This window comes from Melanostigma gelatinosum (assembly GCF_949748355.1).
Source record: "Melanostigma gelatinosum genome assembly, chromosome: 15".
Classification (NCBI taxonomy): Eukaryota; Metazoa; Chordata; class Actinopteri; order Perciformes; family Zoarcidae; genus Melanostigma; species Melanostigma gelatinosum.
The window spans coordinates 6,291,119-6,317,828 of record NC_136648.1 but is presented as its reverse complement, the minus strand read 5'-3'; the positions used below and the strand labels follow the sequence as shown (position 1 = coordinate 6,317,828).

The 26,710-nt window shown below is 41.7% G+C and overlaps 3 protein-coding genes across 3 annotated transcripts; 1 reads left to right on the top strand and 2 right to left on the bottom strand.

Moving 5' to 3' along the window:
• The first annotated feature begins 49 nt into the window (after nt 1–49).
• usp14 (ubiquitin specific peptidase 14 (tRNA-guanine transglycosylase)) lies at nt 50–5,543 on the top strand. Its single transcript, XM_079285374.1, has 16 exons — nt 50–196; nt 1,134–1,279; nt 1,677–1,709; nt 1,827–1,931; nt 2,581–2,684; nt 2,810–2,868; nt 2,968–3,098; nt 3,220–3,300; nt 3,390–3,472; nt 3,618–3,732; nt 3,887–3,952; nt 4,057–4,149; nt 4,235–4,363; nt 4,470–4,527; nt 5,086–5,193; nt 5,304–5,543. Exons 1-16 carry the CDS (start codon nt 181–183, stop codon nt 5,447–5,449), a joined length of 1,473 nt encoding a protein of 490 aa, XP_079141500.1. The 5' UTR covers nt 50–180; the 3' UTR covers nt 5,450–5,543.
• A 749-nt stretch (nt 5,544–6,292) lies between these two features.
• Nucleotides 6,293–13,720, bottom strand: thoc1 (THO complex 1). Its single transcript, XM_079284726.1, has 21 exons — nt 13,666–13,720; nt 13,383–13,456; nt 13,236–13,296; nt 13,072–13,141; nt 12,648–12,766; nt 12,510–12,558; nt 12,324–12,419; nt 12,102–12,184; nt 11,939–12,012; nt 11,717–11,825; nt 11,466–11,600; nt 11,013–11,113; nt 10,858–10,924; nt 10,562–10,612; nt 10,386–10,456; nt 8,389–8,484; nt 8,111–8,176; nt 7,910–7,993; nt 7,056–7,203; nt 6,880–6,964; nt 6,293–6,723 (listed from the first exon to the last, which is right to left on the bottom strand). Exons 1-21 carry the CDS (start codon nt 13,711–13,713, stop codon nt 6,446–6,448), a joined length of 1,965 nt encoding a protein of 654 aa, XP_079140852.1. The 5' UTR covers nt 13,714–13,720; the 3' UTR covers nt 6,293–6,445.
• Nucleotides 13,721–23,075: 9,355 nt separating this feature from the next.
• Nucleotides 23,076–24,578, bottom strand: LOC306789759 (aquaporin-1-like; the record flags this gene model as incomplete). Its single annotated transcript, XM_079285831.1, has 4 exons — nt 23,076–23,240; nt 23,330–23,410; nt 23,558–23,716; nt 24,216–24,578. The coding sequence occupies 4 exons, from the start codon at nt 24,576–24,578 to the stop codon at nt 23,076–23,078; spliced, it is 768 nt and encodes a 255-aa protein (XP_079141957.1).
• Nucleotides 24,579–26,710: the final 2,132 nt, after the last annotated feature.

Genomic DNA, 26,710 nt, shown 5'->3' with positions numbered 1-26,710 from the left:
GCTTGCGGAAGGATGGCTAGCAGATGTCAGAGCGCATCGATAAGTTCTCAGCGTGTTGTTGCAGCGTCATTCTGTTTGAATGAAGTTCAACCTGAGAACTAGCTCAACTCTCCATTCGCGCCCCGGTGGATTGAAACAGGACAAAAACAAAGAGTTGAGGAAGTAAAAAGGTTGCCAAATATGCCGGTGTTTACAGGTATGGTGTTATTTTTAGTACAACACGTTAATGGTCGTAGAAAATGACATCAAAAACCGTCAACTCTTACACGTGTTTTTTGTGCAGTAACGTGAAATTACATTTGGCATGCTAAGTTGGCTAGCTTTAGCATGATATGCAATTAGCATGCTAACGGTAGTAGCCAGCCTGTCAGTGTTGTTAGGCCACTGGTGGAGTTATTACCAAAAAAACAATATTTAAAGACAGAAGAACACTCTTAAGTATTACGTTGCTGCAATTGAGTCCATGTTAGCTCGTGGAGCTTACAGAATGTGTTTGGTGAAGCCGGTTACGTTAGCTGGCATCTGGCTCAATCAAAAAAGCAGTTTCTGACGCTAAGTACCAGCTAACGTTAGCTAGGTTAGCCAGCTAACAGTTGAGTAAAGGTGATTTAACTAACGTTAGGTATTTAAAAAGCAAGCCTCTTTTGTTGGTAACTATGTCCGTTTAAGCCCTCTACGTGTAATACCAGTATGGAATCACAGAATCACGCCTTTTATTCGTATATACAGTCTATGATTAGCATAGGTAGCCCTGCTAACCAAGCTAGCGTTAGCTAGCCAAATCATGAGTGTACACTTCAGAAGCCCTTTAACGTTACCGCAGTTGCGGCTTCTTGAAGACCAACAATGCTTATAGAACGCGTGTATGCTGTTTTTAATATGGCATTAATCTTACATGGGACACTAAAATTACCAAACATCTGTTTTATTTCATTGCATCTGCAGCCAAACGGTTGTATGCGTTCACTTTCAGCTTGGACTGAAGCTAGCTGTGTTATCCCATGGAGCACTTAACTAGCTGATAGATGCTGTGTCATACATGACAGCTGTTTGAAAAAGTAACGGCTTTTCCCGACGGTCACACTGGGAGGCTAACGTTGTGTGTGTGTACTATTCTTCTGTCTTGTTTTCAGTGAATGTGAAATGGGGCAAAGAGAAGTTTGATGCAGTCGAATTGAACACTGAGGAACCACCCATGGTCTTCAAGGCTCAGCTCTTCGCCCTGTCAGGAGTTCAGCCAGACAGACAGAAGGTCATGGTGAAGGGAGGCACTCTGAAGGTACTGATGTGATCAAAAATCATCTTTTGTTCATACTAACAAGTATTGCCCCTTTAGCCAAAGCCTGTCACGGAGTTATACACTGACATCTGTTCACCACAAACTATTAAAACGCACCAATGAGCCACACATTGAGTACACATCTGCATACAGGGACCTGGTCCTGCTGTTGTAAATATTCACAAGAGAAGCAAATGTGTATTAGTCTACAGCTGAAAACAGTACCCAGCAAATTCACTTTTTACTCCTGTTTGAGTCCTGTTTGTTAAACTACAATGCCCAGTTGTAGGAATTCAGTGAACATTTTGTTTTTAATGAAACTGTGTGGAATGGGCCTCTGCGCCTTATCCCTCAACTGTTTTTAAGAAGCTCACCAATATCTTGTTCTTTATTCTAGGATGATGAGTGGGGGAACATTAAACTGAAAAATGTGAGTATTCAAGATGTTTGAACACGTATAACAATCATTTCTTCGTTCACAGAACTATACCACCAAATGTGTTTGAACCAATCGGTGAACTTCTGTGTATTTCTCTTCTTTTTGCAGGGAATGACTCTGCTGATGATGGGCTCAGCTGAAGCCCTGCCTGAGGAACCGGCTGTTCGGCCCATGTTTGTCGAGGACATGACTGAGGAGCAGCTGGCCTCAGCGGTGAGTAAGCCTCACAATGACCAGTACACCTAAAACAAACATGGCGATTGTTGATTTCGGCTCTGACTCGGCCGGGGTAAACGTGTTTTCCTCAATGTGGTGTTTACCAAATAGAGAACATAATGAATTAAATATACAGTATATGTCCCATTGTCATGAGATTACATAGACATAGCATAAAATATGGACGTAGTCTCCTAAAGTCACCCGTAAGTTTCTGAAGAGTCAAAGCGAAGCTCAAAGTGGGTTGCTCCGGCTGTTGCCATCTTGTTTTTATTGGAACCAGAAGTGCCCATATTTGGACGGGAGAGTGTAGCTGCGGTAGAGCGAGGCTCAACAACACAAACGCAGCAGAGCGCTCAAGTCCAGTGACTCATATTAGCTGAGGTGATGCTCAGAGCAGACAGCTAGTGCAAGTTAAATGGGTGAGATAATGTTAATATTAATTGTACCGGGAGTTGGTTGGGGAATAACATCCATTTCATTGGCATTGGATAACATGACTGGCCAATACAAAGTTCAATTCTGCCTTTATTGTTATTTCTTCAGAAACACTTGAAGCTTGGTTATTAACTACAAAGAAGATTTATTTGGTAAACTGTATTTCATCTTCATACGTTTAGAGGAACTCTTCCCTCTCTGCTTTCAGATGGAGCTGCCTTGTGGGCTGACAAACTTGGGCAACACCTGTTACATGAATGCCACAGTGCAGTGTCTGCGCTCTGTGCCGGAGCTCAAGACTGCTCTCAGAAGGTGGGTCTTCTGCTACGGTCGGCTCTCAGAATATATTCGGACGGTGGACATACTGATTATGAAGAGTTGTCTGTTTCAGTGGTCTACATTGTTTAAAATCATCTTTGTGTCTTTCTTTGTCCCAGGTATGCAGGTGCTCTGCGATCTTCAGGGGCTAATGCACCATCACAATACATCACCGCAGGTACGAGGCACAGTCTGTGCTTAACCCTGTGCAATGAATGTCTTAAACTTATTTAATGCATATGATATTAATATGTATGTCTTTTTCTTACATCCTCAGCCCTTCGTGACTTGTATGAGACCATGGAAAAGACCTCATCTAGCCTGCCTCCCATCATCTTGCTGCAGTTCCTCCACATGGCCTTTCCACAGTTTGCTGAGAAAGGGGACCAGGGACAGTACCTCCAGCAGGTTACACTCATACTTACAGCTATGCATCTTGGACCTGCGTTCTTATTCTAGACTTTGAGTGACAATATGAGGATATGGTCTCATTTCTTGGCATTGTCTTCTTCTTTCTTTGTCCTCTCAGGATGCCAACGAGTGCTGGCTGCAGATGATGAGAGTGCTTCAGCAAAAGCTTGAGCCATTAGAGCCGGAGACTTCCATGGAGGTAAAACCTATTGATTGTTGTTTTCTGATGAAAGGACGACTCTGTAATTGATAAGTAAGTTATTTTGCTTTTTGTCTCTCAATATCTAGACCGAGTCTGAGAGCGGGGCTGCCTCTTCCTCCACAAAGAAGAACTTAATTGATCAGTATTTCGGCGTGGAATTTGAAACTGCGTATCCTTGCGGCGTGCACTTGTTGGTCACATCTTTCTATGGTTTGACTCTAAAAGTGTTGGCGATGAAGAGTGGTGTGTGGTGTCGAAGTAAGATCTGTGCGTGTCGTTACTCCGAGGGGCTTTTCCTTCACTCTCCTGTTCAGTATGAAATGCACAGAGGCTGAGGAGGAGGAGCCAATCAAGGGCAAGGAGAGCCAGCTCCAGCTCAGTTGCTTCATCAACCAGGAAGTGAAATACCTCGCAACAGGACTAAGACTGGTAGGAATCACACTTACCTGAATATCTTTTTATTATATCATATTTTTAATTATACTTGGTTGTTTTTATGTTTGTTCAGAGCCAAAGAAATAACTGCAACGTACATATGACAAAATCATGTTTCTGACTCTCTTTTTTTCTCTTCTCTCTCCAGAGACTGCAGGAAGAAATCACAAAAATGTCTCCATCCTTGGAAAGAAATGCCCTGTATATCAAATCTGTGAGTGGTCCCTCTGCCTGTAGTTTCTCTTGGAATAAGCGTTCTTTTCTACTGCTACATTTACAAACGTGAAGTTAATTCACATATTGAAATGTGTCCTCTAGTCTAAACTCAGCCGTCTCCCTGCCTACTTGACTGTTCAAATGGTCCGGTTTTTCTACAAAGAGAAGGAGTCCGTCAATGCAAAAGTCCTCAAGGTTTGTCTAGAGCTGCCGTCGTCCCTAATTTATAACAGGGCGCACTATGATTGGTCAGTCTAACTTTGTTTTTGTTTTTTTGAAGGACGTGAAGTTCCCACTCATGCTGGACGTTTATGAGCTCTGCACCACGGAGGTCCAGGAGAAGATGCTGACCATCAGGTCCAAGTTCAAGGTGATGGAGGACAAGAAGCTGGAGGAACAGCAGAAGAAGGTACGGCCGCTCCTTTGACATCTTATTTGTATTGTTACTTGCTACCTGTCATGCTAAGCTCCCACTTCATCATACAGTGTAAATACCAGCTCTTCGTTTGCATTAGGTGGTGAAGAAGCCAAGTGCCGTGAAAGTGAAATATGAGCCGTTCTCATTCCCTGATGGTACGTAACGACATGTCACTCACAAGAAAACGTGTAGTCGTAAATTCATCACAATACATATTTGTATAAACATACATAGACAATTTCTTCCTTCATCCATGTATAATGTGGCATTAAAAAAAAAAAGAATCTGATTCCAGGAATGTAAAGAATAAATATCCTTTCATCAACATGTGCTCATTCACTCTAAAAATACACCTTATAGGCACATTTTAACAGCATAAGAATGAAGTAACATCACTGATTGGAATCGGACAAAAGGCTACATTTAGATTTCAAAATGTTCCATAAATGTCTAACCTTCAGCAATAAATCTATTGTTGAAAAGGCAGATAGAATGTGCCAACTCTATTGTTACACTTACCAAAGGTACAAATGAAATGAAAGGTTTTCAAGTGCCTGCAAAATGCCATTGCCCCACAATGCCGAGCACCACTTGGGTATCGAGCAGTGTAATGGCTTTTGAACGCACACTATGTTCATTCACTATGGTCTATTTCAGTCGATTATCAGCCCAACGTTGAAGGAAATTGTGACACACTGCCGTTTCTCCCGCAGACCTCGGTTCCAACAACAGCGGCTACTACGACCTGCAGGCCGTGTTGACGCACCAAGGCCGCTCTAGCTCCTCAGGTCACTACGTGGGGTGGGTCAAGAGGAAAGAAGGTAAGCGGCGGTTTCACATTCAGCATGTACGCCAGTCACAATACAGGAACCTAAATCCCCGAGTACACAGATGGTCAGGAACTTAACGTTTCCCTGCGGTCTCTCGTCAGATGAGTGGGTGAAGTTCGACGACGACAAGGTGAGTCTGGTGTCTCCGGAGGACATCCTGCGACTGTCCGGGGGCGGGGACTGGCATATAGCGTACGTTCTACTGTACGGCCCCCGGCGGCTGGAAATACTTGAAGAGGAGCAGTAGCTGTGGGAGATTTCCTAGAAGACATGCATACAAACATGCCATTTCCAAGCACTGTCTGCATAGATGTGCAATAAAACTGGTGTCTTTAAAGATTCGATGACCTTAATTTCTTTTGTAACCAACACGGATGCTTGTAAAACAAATTCTGTCAAATGGTGTTAAATATTCAACTATAGTGGGCTTTGAAAATGGAGACATGACGAGAGGCAATCTGTGGACCGGATCCTTGAAAGAGGATCACGAGTCCAGCTCTGCAGTTTCATTAAATGTTTTATACACATTGTATATTTTTTAAAGCCTTTGCTAAGGTGCTCATATCATACAAGCAAAAATCTCTCTTTAGTCATTTAATCAACTTTTACAGGAATGCCTCGCCGAGCCGTTGTATCTTCTCAGATGTATTACGGAGGTCAACACTGTAAAGACTTGCCCTTGTTCACCTGTTGGCCCCTCTGGGAAACTCGGGTTCAACCTCAGGTCTTTTCTTAAGTGCTTAGCTCGCATCATCTCCTGGAATTGTTCTGAAATGTATTGACAGATGAGGTTCTGTCTGCCAAATGTTCACTAATGCTTTTTTCGGGGGGAGGGGGAAGTGTGGGGATATGGTCTGGAACAGGTTGTCCTTGTGATGAACAGTGTGTGGTTAAATAAAGACTTGAGATTCAACTGTGTGGGTTTACTCGACATCTGAACCCTTAAAAGGCCGTCGCTTCGACACGAAACAATGTAAGACCGAAGCATCCACCCTCTGTAATAAGTTAGACTGATTGCTTTTCATAGGTGATGAAAATAAACTGTTGTACCAAAGTGTGACATTCTTTAATGTGAGCATGTGATCGAAATGAATGGTCCAACAACTTATTAAAAAACATTTATTGGGTTTAACGGTGAAAAAAAATCCAGTTTCAACCTACACCACATACAAAAATGTTAACTTCCAATTGTTTTTGGTATGAAAAAGAATGCGACAATAGCTGACGTACTGAACGATCTATTTTAAGCCTCACTGAGGTTGTCTGCAATCTGGGGGAATCCTGCAGTGTTAAGAGCTGAGACCAGGCTCTCCACGGTGGCTTGTGTTCCCTCTCTGTCCTGCCAGGCTACAAGCAGCAGTTTGGCCTGCATGTCGACGTCTTCGCTGTCCGTTTCGATCTCTCGCAACTCCGCCGCCTTCATCTCCAAATGAGGCGCCAGTGCCTTCCACTGAGCGCCCAGCTTTGCTGCAATGTCATCCATCTGCTGGTTGCTCACCATCTTGCTCTGTATGCTCGGACCTGGAAGAGAGCGACACAAAAGAGGATAAGAATAGAGGCTTCATCTAAACAGGGTGGTAGCAGCTTAAAGATGGAGGGGTATGGTAATTGTAGTTGATTGAGTATAGCCTACATGTTGGGATGTACAGTGTTGAATCAGCGACTATTCAAACTCACTGTCGTTGCTGTCTTTGAGGAGATTGTCTCCATTATCGTCGTCATCCTCTTCCCCCGTCTTGATCTCTTCAGAGGGAATATCCTTCTGCATGAATGGAAAGAAAACTATCAGTTTTGGCGTCATGTCTTTGTAGAATGATGGATACCGTTTGTTCTGAAGTAAAGTAAAGCCTCACCGGCAGTTCTTTGGCCAGTTTGCTGACCATGCTGTCGAGGTAGTCCGCCAGGCTCTTGAACTTCTGGTTCGTTGGTTGAAAGAAGTGTGGACTTCTCCTGGACAGCAGCCTCAGAGCTCGCCAGCCGTAGTTCGGGTTCCGCACGGCCCTGAAGTGAGTCACAAGAAGCAACTGATGAGTCACAAGTAGTATAGGATGCCTTAAAAATAGTGACATAAAAATTACTATTTGTTATGACAGTATAGTATACTTTAAGAATGCCAGTCCATAAAAAATGTAATGAAAATGTCAGAGTTTAGTACGTTATTGAATATAGTCTAGTATATGTGATAAAAGCTTTTAAGAAAGTGTAGTATGCTACATAAATGTAATAAAAAGTCATAGTAACCACTCAAGTTGTAGTTTGTATTCATGTCTCCCCAAAATATCTTGAGACCAACATTCTATCCTATTAGACAATGTGTATATATTATTGTGTTGTCTCCGACATTTGACCACTAAATTCTTATCAGTTTATCCTCGAGTTCTAGTGGATGTTTGTGCCAGATATAATGACATTCACTCCAGGTGTTCCTGAGATATTGCATTCACAAAAATCTGTTCATCCTTAAGTCAAAGTGGATGTTTTTTGGCAAATTTGAAGGAATTTGCTCTCAGCGTTCCTGAGATATCACGACGGGACGGTTTTGAAGCGGTGGTGACCCTGACCTTTGACAGAGGGAGAGGTGCTTAAGTACAGACGGACAACCCAAAATCATAATGCGTCCGGCCACCGCTGTCACAGAGACATAAGACTGGGGATGAAGACACTAAAGCTCTTTAGGGAGAGAAGACGAGTCACAGTGAAAACCTACTTGTACTCTTCCTCCACCATGTTAGCGGGATCGGCCTGTTCAATGGCCTCCGCAAAGAATTCGTCCAGCGATGGCATGAACTCCCTGAATGAAAGAGAACATTGTCTGATAGATATAGATAGATATATATATATATATATATATATACACATACACGGTGATGTAGATGAGAACTACTTCCTTGTTTTCTGGACCACTGACCTGCTGTCGGACTTGCAGGCCTCCATGTTGTCATGGTTCAGGTTCCACAGTCGAGTCAACTCGTCACTAACAAAACACAAAAGTGAGAATTGTTGAGTTAAACTCTACAGGTTCACTCCACGTGGGTCGTGGTTTACAACTGATTCTTAAGGAAGGATCTCTTTTCATTTGTCTCTGCATTTTTGTGGAATTGACTCTTACTACAACAGGGTTCAAACCTGAGAACATCTAACAACTCTGCTTTCCCTAACCTGCATAACCTGCATTACATCACATACTTTCCCATGAAAAGTTTGCTGTCCGGCCCTTTTCCAAGGAAGTCTTCTGGAGCTTGTCTCTTCCTGGTGGGTCTTTTGGGTTTGTCATCTACTGCCCTGTTAAAGAGGGAATAAATCGAACAGACAGTCATTTTGGCATGCCAGCCCAGGTTTACACACCACATTCTTTTGTTGTGAAAATGGACAAATCCATTCAATAAAATAACTATCTGCCATGATTCTATTAGGACAGCGGTTCCCAAACTTTTTAGGCCGCGCACCCCCTTCCACATCCCGACCGGGTTCGCGCACTGCCCCCTAAATTAAAAAAAAAGAAAAAGTAACAGAGCCTAAAAATAAAATCGGACCAATGAGAGAACAGTTTGCCCGCGCGTGGCGTTTGTTTACAAGATTTAGTCCGCTGTTAAATGTTGCAGTGTGAACACAAACCGAACAAAGGAGCAACTGCAACATTGTATCATATTAATCCCTGAATCAGAACAAAGCAAATGAACTACGGGTGTGAAAACGCCCTGAAACACTGCAACAAAGTTTCAATAACTTTCAGTGACACAAGGCGTCACTTTTAAAGAGCAATACGGATGGCGAGCACACACGCACAGGCTCAGAGGCAGATTATCACATTTAATTTACAATTAATGACCGACTAATGTAGCCAGGATGTCTTCGGACAAAGCATCGATGCGGCGCGACGCAGTGTTGTTGGACACCGGGATCATGTCCAACTTTTTTGCTTCCTTCTCCCCAATCATACATTCCACCATCTCTCTGGCAGTAAATAAGAGGGTTTCAGACAGCTGTTAGCCAGAACCTCACTGCGGCTTTGGGGAATCTGCATTGCCAATCCAAGTGAAGCCCAGACACAGATCATTTTCATCATATTGCCTCTTTTTTTCCCCAGTCTGATGCTCACTCTCGTGTCCTCTTTTTTCACCTTGACTCGATGGGCCGATGTGCTCCCGATTTGTCTGTGCTATCCCTTCCTCCTTTTCATCTTCCTCTAGCTCGATTTCTTCTCCCGGTCTCTCCCCAACGCACCTCTCCGTTCCCTCTCGCCTCCGATTTCTCTCTCTGTCCCTCTCCTCTTTTACGACTTGATAGTTTCAGATGTCCCACCTGACAGTTTCCCCTATTTCAGCCAGTTTAGCATGTTTAAATTAATGTTGCTGAATGCATGACGTTAGCTGCACAAGCTAGGCTGGCTAGTGTGTACGACTGGCGGCAGGCGGCAAGACTGCCGGAAGGAGCTCAAGTGCATTTATTAAATTGTACTTTTTAATTTTAATTTTTATATTTAATATTATTACACCATCAGACCGCCATTACACTTTTCCTCTCGCGCACCCCCTAGAGCAGGGGTCTCAAACTCATTTTCACTCCGGGCCACATCAGCATCACGGTCGGCCTCAAAGGGCCGGTTGTAAATGTAAGACAAAAATATTGTACATGCAGTTATATAAATGTGAACATATATTTAAGCACATTTCTGTTATTATAACTTAAATCCTTTTAATTTAGGGTTAAGAAACCCACATTACTCTATCAAAGCTCAAACTATTAAAGACAAATATCAAACAAGTTATTACAATAACTTTGTTCAAAGCTTAAAATCCTTTCAAGGGTGCATTTGCACAATCATGAAGTATTTTATGTGTTTTTAAAGCCACGTTTAAAGTAGTTTCAATGTACTCACAATACATTTCCATTTCAAATGTACAGTAACCAGCCAAAGAGCTGCTTCTATGTTTAAGTATCTCATCATTATGACTTTCTATCTCATAATTTCGACTATGGGGATATTTTTATTATCAAGTCCAACTTAAAAAAAAAAAGAAAAAAGATTTTTTTTTTTTTTTGCTGGCGGATTCGCGGGCCACATAAAATGACGTGGCGGGCCGGATTCAGCCCACGGGCCGGGAGTTTGATACCCCTGCCCTAGAGGCAGCTCGCGCACCACACTTTGGGAATCCCTGTATTAGGAGATTAGGCTGCTGTACCTTTCTTTCACAAAGCTCGGGCAGCCCTCATTTTTCCAGCCATTCCAGTTCTCCTCTGTGCCGAGGATATGCTGTCAAGAAGAACATTTATAGTGTCACGAGTGTACCGGGAACTTGACAGAGCGCGTAAGAAGCCTCGTTTAGCTTAATAATAGCATTCTGAAATCTTGGCTTACTTCAACCATGGTGGCAAACTTGTCTCCATCCGGAGGAATCTCTTTCAGCAGCTACAAGAGAAGAGTCACAGATTAATACAGTGGGATTTTCTCTCTCTGGATCCCATGACAATACAACTAAATGGCAGATATTTCAGAATCTTGGCAAAGCTAGATATTGCTGCTGGTAAATGGGAAAGTGTTGTCCCTGAGTTCAGTGTGTTGAGCATATCTAGGTACCTACTGTAGGTCGACAGGTACAAAGAAAGTGAAATATCTATCTGTAGGAAATGATGTCAGCGAGATTTAAGACTGACCTGAAAAACCAGTTTAGTCGTGTCTTCAATCCACGTCGTCTGGTCGTCATTCAGAGCACAGCCAGAGCTGCACGAGAACAAAACATGAAACAACGGCTCACAGCTTCTTTTATTCACACACGTTTTATTGTGCACCGTTAGACAAAATCCTTCACCTTTTGAACTTGACCTGGCCCTTCAGGTACTGGAAGAGGATGAGGTACTGCAGCAGAATGTGCCGCCTGAAGTTGCTGTCGCTGAGCTGCAAGTCCATCAGCTGGAGGGTGAAAGCGAAGAACAACAAGTAAGGCAACGCCCAAACTATCTTTGCATAGATACCAATAAACATATTCAAAACCACATCGGGAATGCAACAGGAAATTATGCTGAGGCAGCGTATGTAGATGCGGCGGCCGGTATCTCCCACGACTTCTGCTACGTTTTTGGTTTTTATTTGTGGTCCTTTCATCTTCTTTAAGGGAGTGTGTGGCACATGACAGAATACACTTCGGCGCCTCACAAAAAGATTGGACTTAATTGGAAGACGAGACAGCGCTGAGATACCTTGCAGACTAAGAGGTATCTGATGGTAAATACAATTATTTCTGGGCTAAAAACAGTTTTCTCACTTTTTCACTCGTCAGAAACTTGGCAAAGTAGACATGCTCTCCTCCCGATGCTCTCAGCTCCTCCAGCTTCCTCTTAGAGGCCTGCATGTCATCCAGCTTATAGCTCTTGAACACGGCCAAGGTCTCGTCTGAGAACTGTGCAGGACAAAGAGGAATTTAAACAGGCGGTGAGTCATTTCTTTTTAGCATCTACTTTGGTAGTCGTTATGATCTGACAAAACGTTCTCGGCTCCCGTGGCGAGGTGCATTACCTTAAGAAATGTCATCCAAGAGAATTTATCGTAACACTGCACAGGGTTCCTGAAGTAGTCCTGCAGTGTCCAGAACTTTCTGTACAAGTTGTAGTCGATTGGAATGGAACTGAAAGTAATAATTGATGCAGTTGTAATAAATAAAAAATTAGTAACATGCAAAAGGCGTCATTCATGAAATGGTTAAACGTTGCTGGATCTCAGTGCAAGACGTTCCCTCACCATGGTGCAGGAGCCTCCTCCTCTCCCATTTCTCCTTCCTCCACCTCCATGCCGTCTTCCTTTTCTTGTGTGTGCTATAAACACAGAAAAATGAAATATGATTACGTAAACTATAACTTTAAGGTTACATTTTACATTCTCACTGTCATTATCAACACTTTACCTTCTGGCCGAAAGTGCTTTCTTGTTCATTCTTGTTGAACACGGTTATATTTTCCAGATTAAACTGGCTCTGCAGATTGAGCCCTGGAATAAACACAAATGGCAGTACATTGAAAAAGTGCATCCGGACGAGGTCGGATGACGGTGGCCACAGATTATAAACTACCACACACGAGGAGTCGATGTTGTCTTCTTTATTCAAAGATAACATGCTTGCGTTTACCAGATTTTTCCGACAGAGGGAAGAGACGTGCCAGGAAGAGCTGGATTCGCCCACAGAATACCGTATTCTGGGATTTGGACAGCCTCCTTAAAAGATCTACACAGATTGACAGGTGTGTTACAAACAGCTGTGCCCTTTAAACACACAAAGTGTTGTTCATCAACGAGAATGAAAAGCCATCCTGACCATTACACATCCTCAACAGGTAGTTCTTCCCAGCAGTGTAAAAAGAGTTCTAGGAAAAGGGAGAGTACATGGTGATTAAATGATCTTTATTATTCTGGAGACACACTAGAATTGGCTTTGAGGCTGCAGCTTATTTACCGATTTCCAGGTGGAAACATTCTCCTCGACAAAAGAGAATATTTTGTCACATTGGTCGAGGGGAAGACAGTCCAGTACATCTCCCAGCAGAAGGAAAGGAGTTGTAGCAGAACAGATACCTATAGGGAGACAAGACAGAAGATCACAAGTCTTGTGAGGTGTAGTCAGGACAGTCTGTACTGATGCATATATCATGACAACAATATTACTAATTTATCTGTCTAATTTATCACTTGAAGATGCATAGTAAGTTGTGTCTTTCTTTGAATGTGAGAGTCATATAATATATATATATATATATCATAGTAATACATAGTATCACTAAGTGTCATGTGGGCAATTTGAATGAATGGCATAACACAACAAGTATTCATTCATTAACTGTCATCTTTCCTATAAATCAAAGACACAAAGGGCAACATACCTTCTGTCACTGCGTCAATACTCAGGTAGATGAGAGTCAAGTATGAATCACAGTTCACCTTCTGCTCAACCTGCAGACAAAAAATGCAACACGATAATATACATGGTTCATTTCATGAGGTTCATAGAAATAAAATAAGAGTAGATGTCTGCTAATTGACTTACAATCTGATCACCAAGCACACCCCTCAGCGCCTGGTCAAGGGTGGTCTTCTTCTCTGCCTCACTGAAACACACGACACAGTCGAGTCAAAAATACGTTTCATGGTCGTATCAGTCACTCGTAAAGAGGCTAAAATCAACATCACTTACTTCCCAGGGAACTGGTTGAACACGTTTACCAAAGGTTTGCTGGTTTTACCAACTAGCGCGTTTCTGGCAGACGCCTGTGGGTGTGTGAGAGCGAGAGAGAGAACATGAGCGTTTTGTTAGCTTAGCTTAGCATTTGCTAACCGCTATGAAAACACTAGCCAACAGAGCAAGAACAAGCAGCAACATACCTGCTATCTAGTTCGCTCTGGTGTTTATAATAACGATATACAATATGTGACAACACCTACTTTGCTAACGAAAGGATTTTGTTTTGATTTCTCACCGTAAATTTGTCTTTAGCGTCGACAAAATTAAATAACGAAGGCGACATCTTTAGACCTTTGCAAACCGGAAATGGAGCTAAACGTCTTCCGGTTCCCGTGGCGACGTGTGGAGGGGTGCGTTCACGAGTTTTAGTGTTTTAGTGTTCATCAAACATCATTTTGTAAAATATGTATTAATAAATGCTATATGCCACGTTGTTCGTGCCATGTTGTCTGTATCCAGCTTTTTTTTTCATTTAAAAAATATCTTTTTTGTTTGATATCACAGCTCAGTTTTCACAATTCATACTTTAGTCTGTCGAGACAAATGCAGTAACTTGCTCAGTAACCAACGTTAGATTTAATTGTCAATTTTAGAAGAAGTAATGCAGCAAGGTCTGTGCCATCTATGCTACTATTTCAAAATACACTAAATGTTATTTCAGCAACATGCTTCAAAAACATGTTTTGTTTTAGTTTTTTTTATTAAAAACTGCACAAATATATCTTGTGATATCCTCACACATGGTTGTAGAAAGGTGGCGTTGGAGGTTAATAATAATAATGACGTCTGAAAGGCGTGAGTTTAAGAGAAGATGATATTGCTTTTGGAAAGTTAAGATTCATCCTCATATTAGGATATTAGTCTTACGTCAGCATACAGGCCTAAATCCGTTTTAGACCAGATGGCGGCAGTGTTGCACATTCATTTAGCCCCTATTAGTTGAACTTGAAGTCAGAGCATACATTACTGTGTTTGCACACTAAATACTAAAATGTGTGTGTGTGTGTGTGTGTGTGTGTGTGTCCCTGTAGCATTTACCACAACACGGACATGCAGTTTACTTGTTAATTGTCATATCACGTTACATTGTGCTTGTCCTTCATGGTTAGGGTCATGGCTGAAGTCATTTTTGGCATGTAGTGTTTATGAGTAGGCTTCACAGAGGTCACAACTGTCATATTAGTGTGTTTTCATGCATGTGTGACTGCGTTGAGTGCACACTTCTGTGTCATTGGCATACAATTTAAAATTGCAACTGAAGGCTATACCGCAGGGCATGTTTTCTTTTCATAGGTTTTACTGTTCAACTATGTCACACAGCACATTAGGACCAGTGGAGCGTTACACTGTGATGCCAATCTTTAAAGGCCCAAACCATCATTAAAAGAAGAAAATATATACACATAAGTTCAAGGTATATTCACAGTTGACTTCATTATATTGGGGGATTCAGTTGAACAGGTCTTGAACCAGACACAGACTTTATCTGCCAAATACAGAAGTACAAGGAATTTGTTTGATTTTTTAACATGTATGCAAACCTTTTACACATTAGTAAACTGGATTTTGTAGTTGCCAAGACTTAGTCTGTGCTTTAAAATTACCCATTAATCAATTTTAGAGGGATAACCTGTTCTAATCCCTTGTTTTACATTCTTGTGATCTATTTTGTGTGTATTTTGGTTTACATTATTCACGGACTCTGCCTTTAACTTTGACAGAACCAAAGTTAACACTGTGGCCTGTTTCGATCTCTGTTTACCAAGCAGTTTCGCAGGCCAGGGCCTCTGAGCTAGATTGTGTGGGACCATTCACCTTCTGCACCCTCTGACAAGTGTTTATAACCCTGCTGGCTGTTCACTGAACCTTAAGGTGTTGTGCTGATGTTTGGGGAAAAACACGGAAGCTGTGAAAATGTAGTCCAGTAGTGTCATCTAGGGATCATCTGCATCACGTCCAGTCGCAGTGGTCATAAAACAGAGAAGTAAGAACTGTTTATTCATTTTTATTGGCGTCTTGTTTCTCAATACACACAGTTCTGCAATAGTTCACCAGATATCTAACCCCCCCCCCCCCCCCCCCCCCTCTACTGACACAGTGTTTATTGGACCTTTGCCAAAAACTGATGAAAAGCAGAGAGGGAGTGAGCATGGCAAGGAGCTGGCAGATAAGGTCCCAGCATTAAGTCAGTATGTTGAGATGGGGGGGAGATTGTCTCTCAATTCTTTTTGACTCCCTTTCTCTGTCTGTGGGACAGAGTCCCCCATATTTCTTCTGAAGACATACATCTTTAAGAACAGGTCACAAATACATAATGTACTCAATCATTTTCTAAAACAGCTGGGTGCTGCAACTTTCAGGAAATATTATTCAACCAGAGGTACATGCTGCATTTGTTCAGGACATTCCAGTTCATTTCTACCCACAAAATGAATACATAATGAAACACCATCAGCTCTTGATAGCTATCGACCGATTAATCAGCTATCAGCCTTTTCTTCCTCTAAACTATCGTGAGTATATCGCCCTCTTATTATGCACCATCGGCCCCCCCTCTCCTATATCTACTGCAGCAGGACAGTGTAATGAAGGAACATGTTACTGAATGCCACAGTGTAGGTCACTGATGTTATATCAGGCTTTGGTTAGTCGGATCAATCTATTAATGGTTTTTCACGAGATGTGTTGACGATAGAATTATCGTCATTCTTATTCTTTAATGTTACAATCTTGAAGATTTCTGTTTTCTTCTCTTTGGCTGCACCTATATGATGATACGTGGTAATCACAGGTGTGTTCTGTGCACTGCTTGTGATTTTTCCAGAGAATGTCACGGCAGACACCCAGTTTGGTATCAGTCAGATATTTATTTTAATGAAAATTTTCCAGATGATCAACTTGAATGTGTTACTATTAATTTGTGAAGTGAAAATCAATGATACTGGTTTTCTATCACAGAAACTGTTCAACATTCAGGATGCGCGTTATATCGGCCATATTGTTGGCTTGAATATTATACTAGCAACTTGTCACTCTGAAATCAGTTTCAGACCCTTCATTCATTATTTTGTCTCCAGAAATATAATGAGGACAACATTCTCCCATGCCAGTTCATGGAATAATCAAGCACGACGCGAGAGCCAAATAATTTGATGAAGGACAGTCTCAGACAAAATGAGTGAGGGGCAACAAAAAGAGCATTGTCCATGTTGTTGAGGACAGGCTTCAAAACAAGAGGCGAAACACAATGCTCTGACCTCTGAGGTGAAGCACACAAAGAAAGGAGATTTTTAGATTGCCCGCCGTCATATGACAGGCCTCTGAACTCCCACCATAAAAATCATGTGTCAAAGTGTCATGTCATATAAGTGAGAGGAACCCGTCAGAACAGCTATCCTTTCGTTGCCACGTTTAAAAGCTCAGCACTGCAGGAGGTTCATGAGAAACCAAACTGACAGCTGTGGTAACATTCACCAGAGCAGAGAAATATTCCTCATCGAAGGCAGGAAGGTCATAAAGAATGATGTATATGCTGAATGTAGAACTTTATTTAGACTGTTCCAGCCATTGCCATTCATTAAAAAAAAAATATATATATATATATATTGATTCATGCAGGCTTTGCAGGTATTATACTCTTCCCCTTTTGTTGCATTTATGCTTAATGTTGCATTAAAGTTTGTGTTAAATATCAGAGGGATTTTCCATCATGGATTTCTCCTCCGTAGGGCGGTAATAAGTGGAACTTGGACCCGACAACAGAACAAAATGTACAACTTCACTACCTCACATAGCATTGTAAAATCATTTGGGACACATTTTGTGAATGATCATCTCACACAGCCCAGGTTAAAGAAAATCACTGAAGTACACTTAGTTTAAGTATGCTTCCATGAACACATAATTAATGAACAATGTGCTATTTTTACTGTACTAAAAATGTACTCAGTACAATAATGTTATATCATTAGCCCGACTAAAGACATACTTAAATACATCTGTGTGTACTTGACTGTGCTGCTGTTTTGAGGCGCCAGTAAGGTGCACTTAAATAGACATGAGAACTACTTCTTGAATTATTTTAAAGGGAAACTCCAGAATGTACGAGGCATTGTACACGGAGATTAAAAAGGAGAGGGAAAAAGTGGTTACTAACGTAACGACGCGAAAGCTGGAGATTGGACCAATTTCTAAAAAAAAGCCATCCCCCCCCTCAGGTTGAAGAGCAGAAGAAGGATCTCGCTACTGACCTAAGGACGGTAAAGTTGGAGATTGGAGGCACGAAATATGTGCCTCCAATTTCTAAAAAAACCAGCCCTGTACATAGGCCTGCCTCAGTTGTGATTGGACTGTGAGTTTCTGCCTGACTGAGGAGGTGTGACATACCGGTAGTCTCTGCTGCTGAATAGCTCTGCTGATTGCAAAGGGAGCAATCATTGCTAGCAATCAGTAGACAGCTGACCTTAACCACTGCTGGTGGTCGGAAGCGTCAGCTCTCCAGCGTCACACAAATGAAGGCCCGGTGGTCCAAGCTCCTCTGCTCGGTGGTCACGTAGACATTGGGTCACTCCCAGGTGCCGTGACCCCAATAACCTCATCTATCCTACTCTCTCAGCTCATGGCGAGCAAGTGGTAGTGGGGGGGGGGACTTTGGAATTGCCAGTCGGCAGTGCCGAAAGCTGAGTTCATCTCAGGCTACGCTTCCTTGCTCTCCCTCAGCTTTCTTGCTCTAACTGCGACCTGGATCACACCAGAAAACACCACCACACCTGCAGCGCTGTCAGAAGTGTACTCTCTCTCTCTCACACTCCCAGAGCTGCGAGGCGAGGTGGTGGTACTGGCCTGCTAATCTCCCCAAAATGGAGATACTCTCTTGTCTCTGTTCCACAGTTCTCCCCGTCCTCTTTCGAATTTCATGCTGTTACTGTCACTTATCCAGTCAAGCTCCCCATTGCTGTTGTGTATGGTTCCTGGAGGAGCTACACATTAGTCTCGCACTTCCATGATGATGGCTCAGCACTCATCCTGCTCGGCGACTTTAACATCCAGACTGATGAATTAGAACCTCTTCTTTCCTTCCTCTCCTTTGTCCTTTACCACTCTTCCTCTCCTCCTACCCATGTTAGGGGCAGGAACCTCTCGAAACTGTGGGAGAGCCGCACGTCTTCCAGCCGTGCCAAAAACTCAGCCGGTTCAAATTATGATCAAAAGTATTTCATCTTACAGAAGCTAAAACAATTGCAAAGTGAATTACACTATTTACACCATCGATGGAAATATGATCCGCGGAAAAGAGTCCGCACGCGCTCCAACCAGGAAGCTTGATACCTGCAGGATGCAACGTGACGAACTGAACGAGCACTTCCGTTGAATCTTCTTTCATAGTCCGTAAATCATAAAATGTCTGTCTCAGTTACAATTAGCTTAAATCCAGCTGACTCCTCCTGGCTTCAGTCAGCTGATCGCCCTCGCGTGACCTTATTGGCTGTTGCTCCTTCTGCGCGTCCCTCCCTCTGGTAGGCCCCGATAACGGAGTCGCTGCCCATCTTTCATCAGGCTGAAAACTCACCTCTTCAAGAAGTACTACCCTGAGACTTCCACTTAGCACTTATTGTATTCATACTAGTTTGTTGCACTGTACATTTGCTCTGGTTCATGCTCTTAGATGCTTGTTTGAAAAAGGAGATGTACTTATGACTTCTGGTGTCTTGAAAACCGATGTTGAACACACTTATTGTAAGTCGCTTTGGATAAAAGCGTCTGCTAAATGACTGTAATGTAATGTAATGTCTGTCTGTTGCATGTGTACAGATTGTAAAGCCCTCTGAGGCAAATTTGTAACTTGTGATTGTGGGTTGTAACAAAAATGAATTGAATTGAATGAATGTGAAAAACAATTGTTGATTGAACAGTTTTATGTTGTGTGATGTTTTATACTGCATTATGTTACACTAGAAAATACATTTCCTTCTGAAAATGCGTTGGAATGCTAAAATGAATTGCAAAAACATTGCTGAAAATAGATATCCAATTTTTAAAAAAATTGCAAAAAGCTTAATAATTCAAAATGTTTAAAGATTCCAACTATGAAAAGTCATATCTTCTGCTGCTGCTGCTAGAAGCGTTTAGAGACCTGGAACATCTATAAAGACACAAAAAGGTGGATCAAAACAAGGTGACAAATACACCACCATCAAATAAACCTTTATGCTTCGTTGAGTTTATTTCAAATGGACCTGCAATCGCATTTGTATGTCTCGCCGCTCTAGTCTTCAAAGACACTGGTGATACGATATAACTGTTGACTTAAGGGGGCCAGGCACTGGCTTGGCTTGAAGGGAGTGAAAACACAATGCCGTTGATTTACAGTGATCACAGGACACTGTAAGTTCTTGAGTCATCACCGCCGGTATTACTGCGAGTTCAGTGAAGGTCACTGTGGCTGTAACTACAGAATAATGATCCTTGTGACTTTGAAATGTCCAGTATTGTCTTATGGTATTACCAATCCTGGTAGTTCTGAAGGATTTAAAAAGGGGTCCAGGAGTATTTAACAAATTGAGACACAAGCACATAAAGAAATGTCATTATACAACAGCAAATAAGTCAAAGTAATGTCATTGAGGCATTCCAACGGTGCTGATATTCAGCAATTACACCGTCTGTCTTTCCACTGGCACACAGTTGTATAAATGCAAAAGAATCATGGAGTGTACTTCATGACCTCAATTTGTATGATTGCAGGTGGCTTAATAAGTTGTGTGCGAGGGTGCGAGCTAACCCAGGCATCACAATGCATACACATGCCTCGAGCCATCTTTCAAAACCTTCAAAATCTCCTCATCTAATTCCACCAAAACCCTCTCTGGTAAGCGTTGTCCTAATTACCCTATCAAGCAAATAAGGCACACACTTCTAAAACACACAATTCTAATGATTAGGAAATAATTGGTTGTGTTTGTTTTTATATATTTGCTTTGATTCAAAAAATTCCTGTGTGGCATTAACTTAGTAGTACCATTACTATATTAAAAGTAGGGCTGGACATACATATTCAACTTTATACTTGTGATTTGGGGTTTCAATTTTGCTGTTCAGATTTCTTTTTTTTTTCTTCGTTTTTTCCATAAGTACAATAAAATACCACTGTGTATTTTCAATTGAATGTACTTTTTGCAATAAACATACAACAAAGTACACTGAAATACCCTTTTAAGTATATATTTTTAGTACACTGATGTTGAACTATATTACATCCATTTTGAAGTACACACTGTTTAAGTACATGTTAAATATGCATTAAATTAAGCACAAAAAGTACAATTATACTTGTAACAATGTTCATATACTTTATGATACTAAATAATATTTCTTATAAACTAAAGTATACTACATTTTGACCTGTTTGAAGACAATATTGGGAATACTCAACACGAGGATATGTTGACCCGGTGCTCAAACTAATAATCACTTGTGTCTATTTAAATGACCTCGGCTGGATTGCCCTCAGAACGCAGGGCTTCTGTTGAGAAATGTTCAGGTTTAAAGTCCCGTGATGGTTGCTCAATGATTAGCCCACGGTGTGGTGACCATCAAATACACATTAGCCATAAAACGGGACGTGACAGGAGACGCGTGCGTCGATGGGGAAAGGACATTCTTGTGACACAGCCAAACAGGAAATCTCCACGATGGCCACATCTTGTCAAATTATGCTTTTTTAAAAGTTTTTATATGAAGAATCTAAAGTGCTTCATATGCAATTACTTGATCCACGTTGTCCTGTTGTTTCACTACAGAGACATATTTGGGACTGTCACCAAAAACCTTGAATAGAATATGTGATACATTATATATGATCTATATATATACACATTACCGTCCATAATGTAAATAAGGACGGTACATTGAACTTTGCAAATAAAAAAATCTTTGAGATGAAAAATTATCTTTATATTATATCCATTGGTTTAAAATACATAATGATAAAAACGGCTGTGAACAAGAATATAACAATATTTAAAGGATATCTGTAAATCATATATTCTTCATAAATGTGCCGACCCACTGGCTTGGCCCTGCAGCTATTTATTGCAGTTATTTCAACTGCATCATTTTAATCTTCTGGACCATGAAGCAGGACGTTCCTGCGTATACTGAAGTCTAGTGTTGGTGCATACAAATTAATAAAATACAAGTTCAGAGAAAAGCATCAAAGAGTTTGCTGCCTATAGTGATTTTCCATTAAAGCTGGTCCAAACGAACGTGCAGGAATGATACAGGCAGTGAAACTTATCTGTAAATTATTCAACACGTTATACTCGTGGAATAGAATGTGGTTAACTTATGCATGCATGAATTGTGCAGGTCACTCGGCAACCTTAGAGTTCAATCAAATGCATTAAGATTTGTTGATTGACCAAAGTATTTTTAATGGTGTTCTTTATCTCGGAGAATTGTTCACGTTGAGGGCCTTATTGTGACCACTGTTGCAATGCACCTTTCCTGTGTTTAGCATGTCTTGATTTACTCTTTTGATGGCCACATCATATATGTTGGTCTTGGCACCAGCGATGTAGGCAGTGACTCTGTTCTACCTCTGCAACTTGCCTCACGTCGTCAGAAAATGACTTACAAAAATGTATTTACACGACTTATACTTTTGTAGCTGCCATTGTGATTTACTGCACACGCTTCCTGACCTCTTGGCACACACGCTGCTAAATTATGCGACAAGGCATGGACGACAAGTCTTAAATCATGACGACTCCTGCCAAATACAGGAAGTCTGTCCTGGCAAAGGAACAGCGGTCTCAAGTCGACCCAGACCAACACTGAGCAGGATATTCGCTTCACAACACTGCAAAAGCGTGACAGAAAAGATTCAGCAAAATAATATTTGAATAGTACCTCCATTTCATCCACCCGCTATTATTTAAATGAAACCCTTCGTCCCCTACAATGCTCATTTTAGCTGAGGCGGTAACTTTCCATTATGGGTTTCCTCTACCACTTACATTTATCTCCTGAAATTCTCATTTCTGGAGACTTTCTGCTGAATGTCTACAGTTGCTCTTGTTAGATTGCTGTAAAATGCAACCACAGATTTAGCAGAACTACAATAAGATTCACAGCTATAAAGTGCACGAGCCCAACTGACAGCAGCGCATAACGTTTAACACCACTCTGTCGCTTATCAATCTCACACACAACCAGCTGAAGCTTTATCCTGCAGTCACTTTTAGATTCAAAAGTCAAACACATAGCTAAATGTAAATGGGTCGACTGAAATGTTTCCGTCCAAAGAAAGTCAAAAGCAGACAAAGACGATCCTCTGTGCCTTCAGCTCCTGAGTTACTTTCTACCCTGGTCAGTGCAGCCAATCGGCAAAATGTTTTGTGAAACGTCATTGCGTTAGCTGAAGGGAAATGTCGTGTTTCGTGAAATGTCCTGTTTTGAATCCCAAGGCCACCGTACAGAGGGGAGAAAAAAAAGAAGACAAAAAGCACTGCACAAGATTTCAGGTCACACTTTTGAGCATTAGAGAAAAGATGAAACTCCTGACGTTGAAAAAGTATTTTATTTGATTCAAAAATCAGCAGTATAAAGTAATCATTTTCACACAGGAATCTCCTTTGACCGCTCTCAAACAGCCTCTAGAAAGGGCTCACAAATTCCATTTTCCTGTGTTGAGCCACAGCAGAACAGGACTCTTGCTTTTTCCCTGAATGGTTCATCTCTGGGTGCCAGCAGATAATTGTACAGAAGCGCCGCCACCACACCGGCACTCATTGGTCCGGCCCAGTACACCTAAATAAAACAAACAGCACAGACGCATTCGTATTTCAAATGGTTCACAAAACTTGTATTAACACGACTTGCAGCTTTTCCATACATACCCAATGATCATTAAATGACTCCTGTATAACTGCAGGTCCAAAGGTTCGAGCTGGGTTAATTCCGCATCCTGTGAAGCTGATCTGTAAAGCACATCAAGAGGAAAACATAACTTCCCTCTCTGGCTAAAACATCGGTAACTTGCACATGTGCCTGATTTCATCCTATGCAAACAAAGAAAAGAAACATTTCCCAAATTAATGAGGATATAAATGTTTTGATACGCTCACCCCAGCAAGGTGTCCCAGCACTACAGACAACCCGATGGCCAGAGGTGCAAATCCACCGACATCACGTCTCTTGTCACTGACTGCAAGCACACACAGGACCAACTGAAGGGTGAGCAGGAATTCCACACCAAGACCTTGACATGGGCTGATTCCATTTAGCTGCAATACAGGAGAGAACACTTCGGTTTACCCTCTGCCTCGTTGGTTAACCATGATTAGGGAATTATTTTTGTCTCCATTTCAGCAGCTCTTGCATCACAGAAAAGATGTAAACCTAAAATGGGAGTAAGCATGCAAACAAACAATTGGACCATGCCTTAGTTGCCTGACTGATTCAGTCCTTACATTACTGCAGAAGATGGCACAAGCTTTCATCCTATAAACACTCCCTGGTGAGAGAAGGCCTGCCCAGGTGTAAACCAGGAGTGATTGTTAAAATTGGACATTTAAATTATACAACTTGTCACCAGCAGTTTGAAAATGGGTGAGTCTTAGAACACAAAACTAGACAGTGTCTGGAGTTGACACTTGCTTTTAAAAGGAAAACGACACCAGGCTGGAGGCAATTCCCCGAATGCCACTCAATCTGAGAAACACACGCCATCTATTAAGGAAAGCATTACTCTGGAAGATTGGAAACGCATGCATTCCGCCTTACCTTGTTAACACCAAGTGAATGTGTCGTTTCAGGCCTGATACCATACACAATGGCACTGCCAGCCACTGCTCCCAAAAGCTGAGCGATCATGTAGAAAAAGGCTCTGAGCAGACTCATCTGGCAACTGGCCAGGAGGCCCAAGGTGACGGCAGGGTTCAGATGGGCACCGCTAATGTGACCTAGACACTGAGCTGATGTGGCAATGGCCAAGCCAAAGGCCAATGCCACTTTAATCTCCTGGTCGGGGAAGGAATTGTTTCGGTCTCCTATCGCAGCTGAGAGGCCGATGAAGATAAAGATGATCATCCCCAGAAACTCAGCCACAACTGCCCTCCAAAATGCCCACGTTTTAATTTCTGACATGGCTTCCCAGTTAAAGAACGTCATGCCAAACAACAGATTCTGGCCAGTGTTTCAGTGACACATGTAACTGTGGCCCAAGCAGAGGTTTGGTTCCACCAGCAACCCAATTGCAAACATCATGAGTGGCGTTCGCCAGCGTTCTTCAAGTGTGAGGCTTTAAAACAATCAGGCCTGATTGGAAGCAGCTGAGAGAATGACCAGCTCTGTTCAGCACTTTTCTAATTAAACAGAAGGCTTTAACTCTTATTCTCAATTCATTAAAGACTGCACCAAAGTGTTACTTTGAGAGAAGAAGCGTTAACTGAACGTCAAAGAATTAAAAAAAATAAATAAATACTGAACAAGGTTTATGTGCAGCATACAAAATAACACATGCAGCACTCTGCAGCTTGTGTGCATAATTCAATCCATGCTTGAGTCAACGGTTCATTTGCATTTGTATTATTATTGCCGTAACGTAAAATTGAGAATTGGCTATCCTTATGATCTAGGACTTAAAAAAGGCATCTTATTGATATTTGGCAAGGTGTGAACGACTTTTTGCAAGTGTTTGTGAATGTTTTCCCTATCTTTCAATCTACTTATTCTATTCTGAGCTTGTGTCATGCTGGGCCGGCTGCATTGAAGTCAACATCAGTCATATGCCGCTGTGAAGGAAATGGGACCTTTTGAATTCCCAACAAGGAAACCAGCCTCCCATTCTGCCTTAATGTGTGAACGGACTGACAGGTTAAAGGGTCACGCTGCTTCTTCTCTTCTTCTCAGTGAAATAAGAAAGAGAAAACTGTCAAAGCATCACTTTTGCCTTTGGGCAGCTATGCTCCATCCAAAAAAAGGAGCACATCCCCATATTTCCTTTATAAAAGAACACGTTGCCAAATACCTCTTGATTTCCATAATTCAGTCATTTCCTTTCATTCTTAAATCAAATAACAAAAACACACCACTGATATATTGTGCCCCTGAATGTCATATTGTGAAGCATAGACACCTGAGATGAGAGATGATAACATCAATGAGAGGATGAAGGAGTTATTCATTCAGAAGGATGGAAGAGGTGTATCGTAATATACAGCAGGTAATAAAGTAAATGCCAGAGATAAGTGGAGAATCGACAGGAAGGACAAAGGTTACCCTCTCTAACCGTATGAGCAGCTCTACGGGCCTGCCAACTCTCCTGTCAGACAATATTTCATTTGCGGAAAAAACATCCTTATTCTTTTGGCACATGCGTATCTGATACTACTCTACTGTACATCTCATAAGCCCCACTTCCACCTTGACATTCTTAAAAATAAGGGTTACATATGGGTTCTTCCTGAAGGACTGGGTTTCCCTTTTTGAACAAAGTGGGTTTTTCAAATAAGAACCATTTTCATCCAAAGAACCATTTTTGGAAAACAGAGCTTTTTCTTGTTGAACGCAGGAGAGTTTGAAAATCCTCCCAGCCCAAACAGAGGGCATAAATAACATCAGGATCCCTGAGAGGATTTATTATTGTGGACTCTTATGAGAGCTGGACCTCAACCTAACTCAGGGATTATTGAATGAACAGAGAATTCAAGCGTGCAGAATGGGAAGCAAGTCAAGTATATAATCAACATGTATGCTGGTCTGTTAAGCAGAGTAACATGTTTCTTAGAACGTCAAAGGTTTCCCCTCTTTTTATTCGCTTGAAGTAATTGAAAACATAACATCATAATCATGCGGTGAATAAAAAGCTAATTTAAAATCATCTTCATAGTTTGGACTCATCTGTTAATCTCAAACAGTTATCTAGAGTCCAGGTTCAAAGCTTTCGTTGAGATGCCAGTCCCTGCTGCATGTGTGTCTGGGAGAAAAAGACTCCGGATGTTTTCCCCAAAAAAGTTTGATCACATCTTATTTCCTTGTCACATACCCCTCACTCACAGTAATATTGTTTTTCTTTAATTTCCTTTTCTTTGGTGCTCTTTGGCATCTGGGAGTAACCAGAACCAGGCTTTCGAATGATAACAGTGTTGTTTTTGTTCTCAAAATATCAAGCATCGCAGGTGACTTTTACGCAATGACTGTCACTGGGTTTGGGTTTGTGTCTCTGATCTCCGTTCTCTGCTTCTCGCCATGCCTACGCAAACGTCAACGTTTTATCT

Coding starts and splice junctions, on each gene's coding strand:
- usp14 (XM_079285374.1), top strand. Junction 3,301..3,389: donor AGCCGGAGACTTCCATGGAG/GTAAAACCTATT, acceptor CTCAATATCTAG/ACCGAGTCTGAGAGCGGGGC. Junction 4,528..5,085: donor GCCGTTCTCATTCCCTGATG/GTACGTAACGAC, acceptor TTTCTCCCGCAG/ACCTCGGTTCCAACAACAGC.
- thoc1 (XM_079284726.1), bottom strand. CDS start 13,713: ATGTCGCCTTCGTTATTTAATTTTGTCGACGCTAAAGACAAATTTACG. Junction 12,013..12,101: donor AAAGCACTTTCGGCCAGAAG/GTAAAGTGTTGA, acceptor CTGTGTTTATAG/CACACACAAGAAAAGGAAGA. Junction 10,457..10,561: donor AGTTTGCCACCATGGTTGAA/GTAAGCCAAGAT, acceptor TCTTCTTGACAG/CATATCCTCGGCACAGAGGA.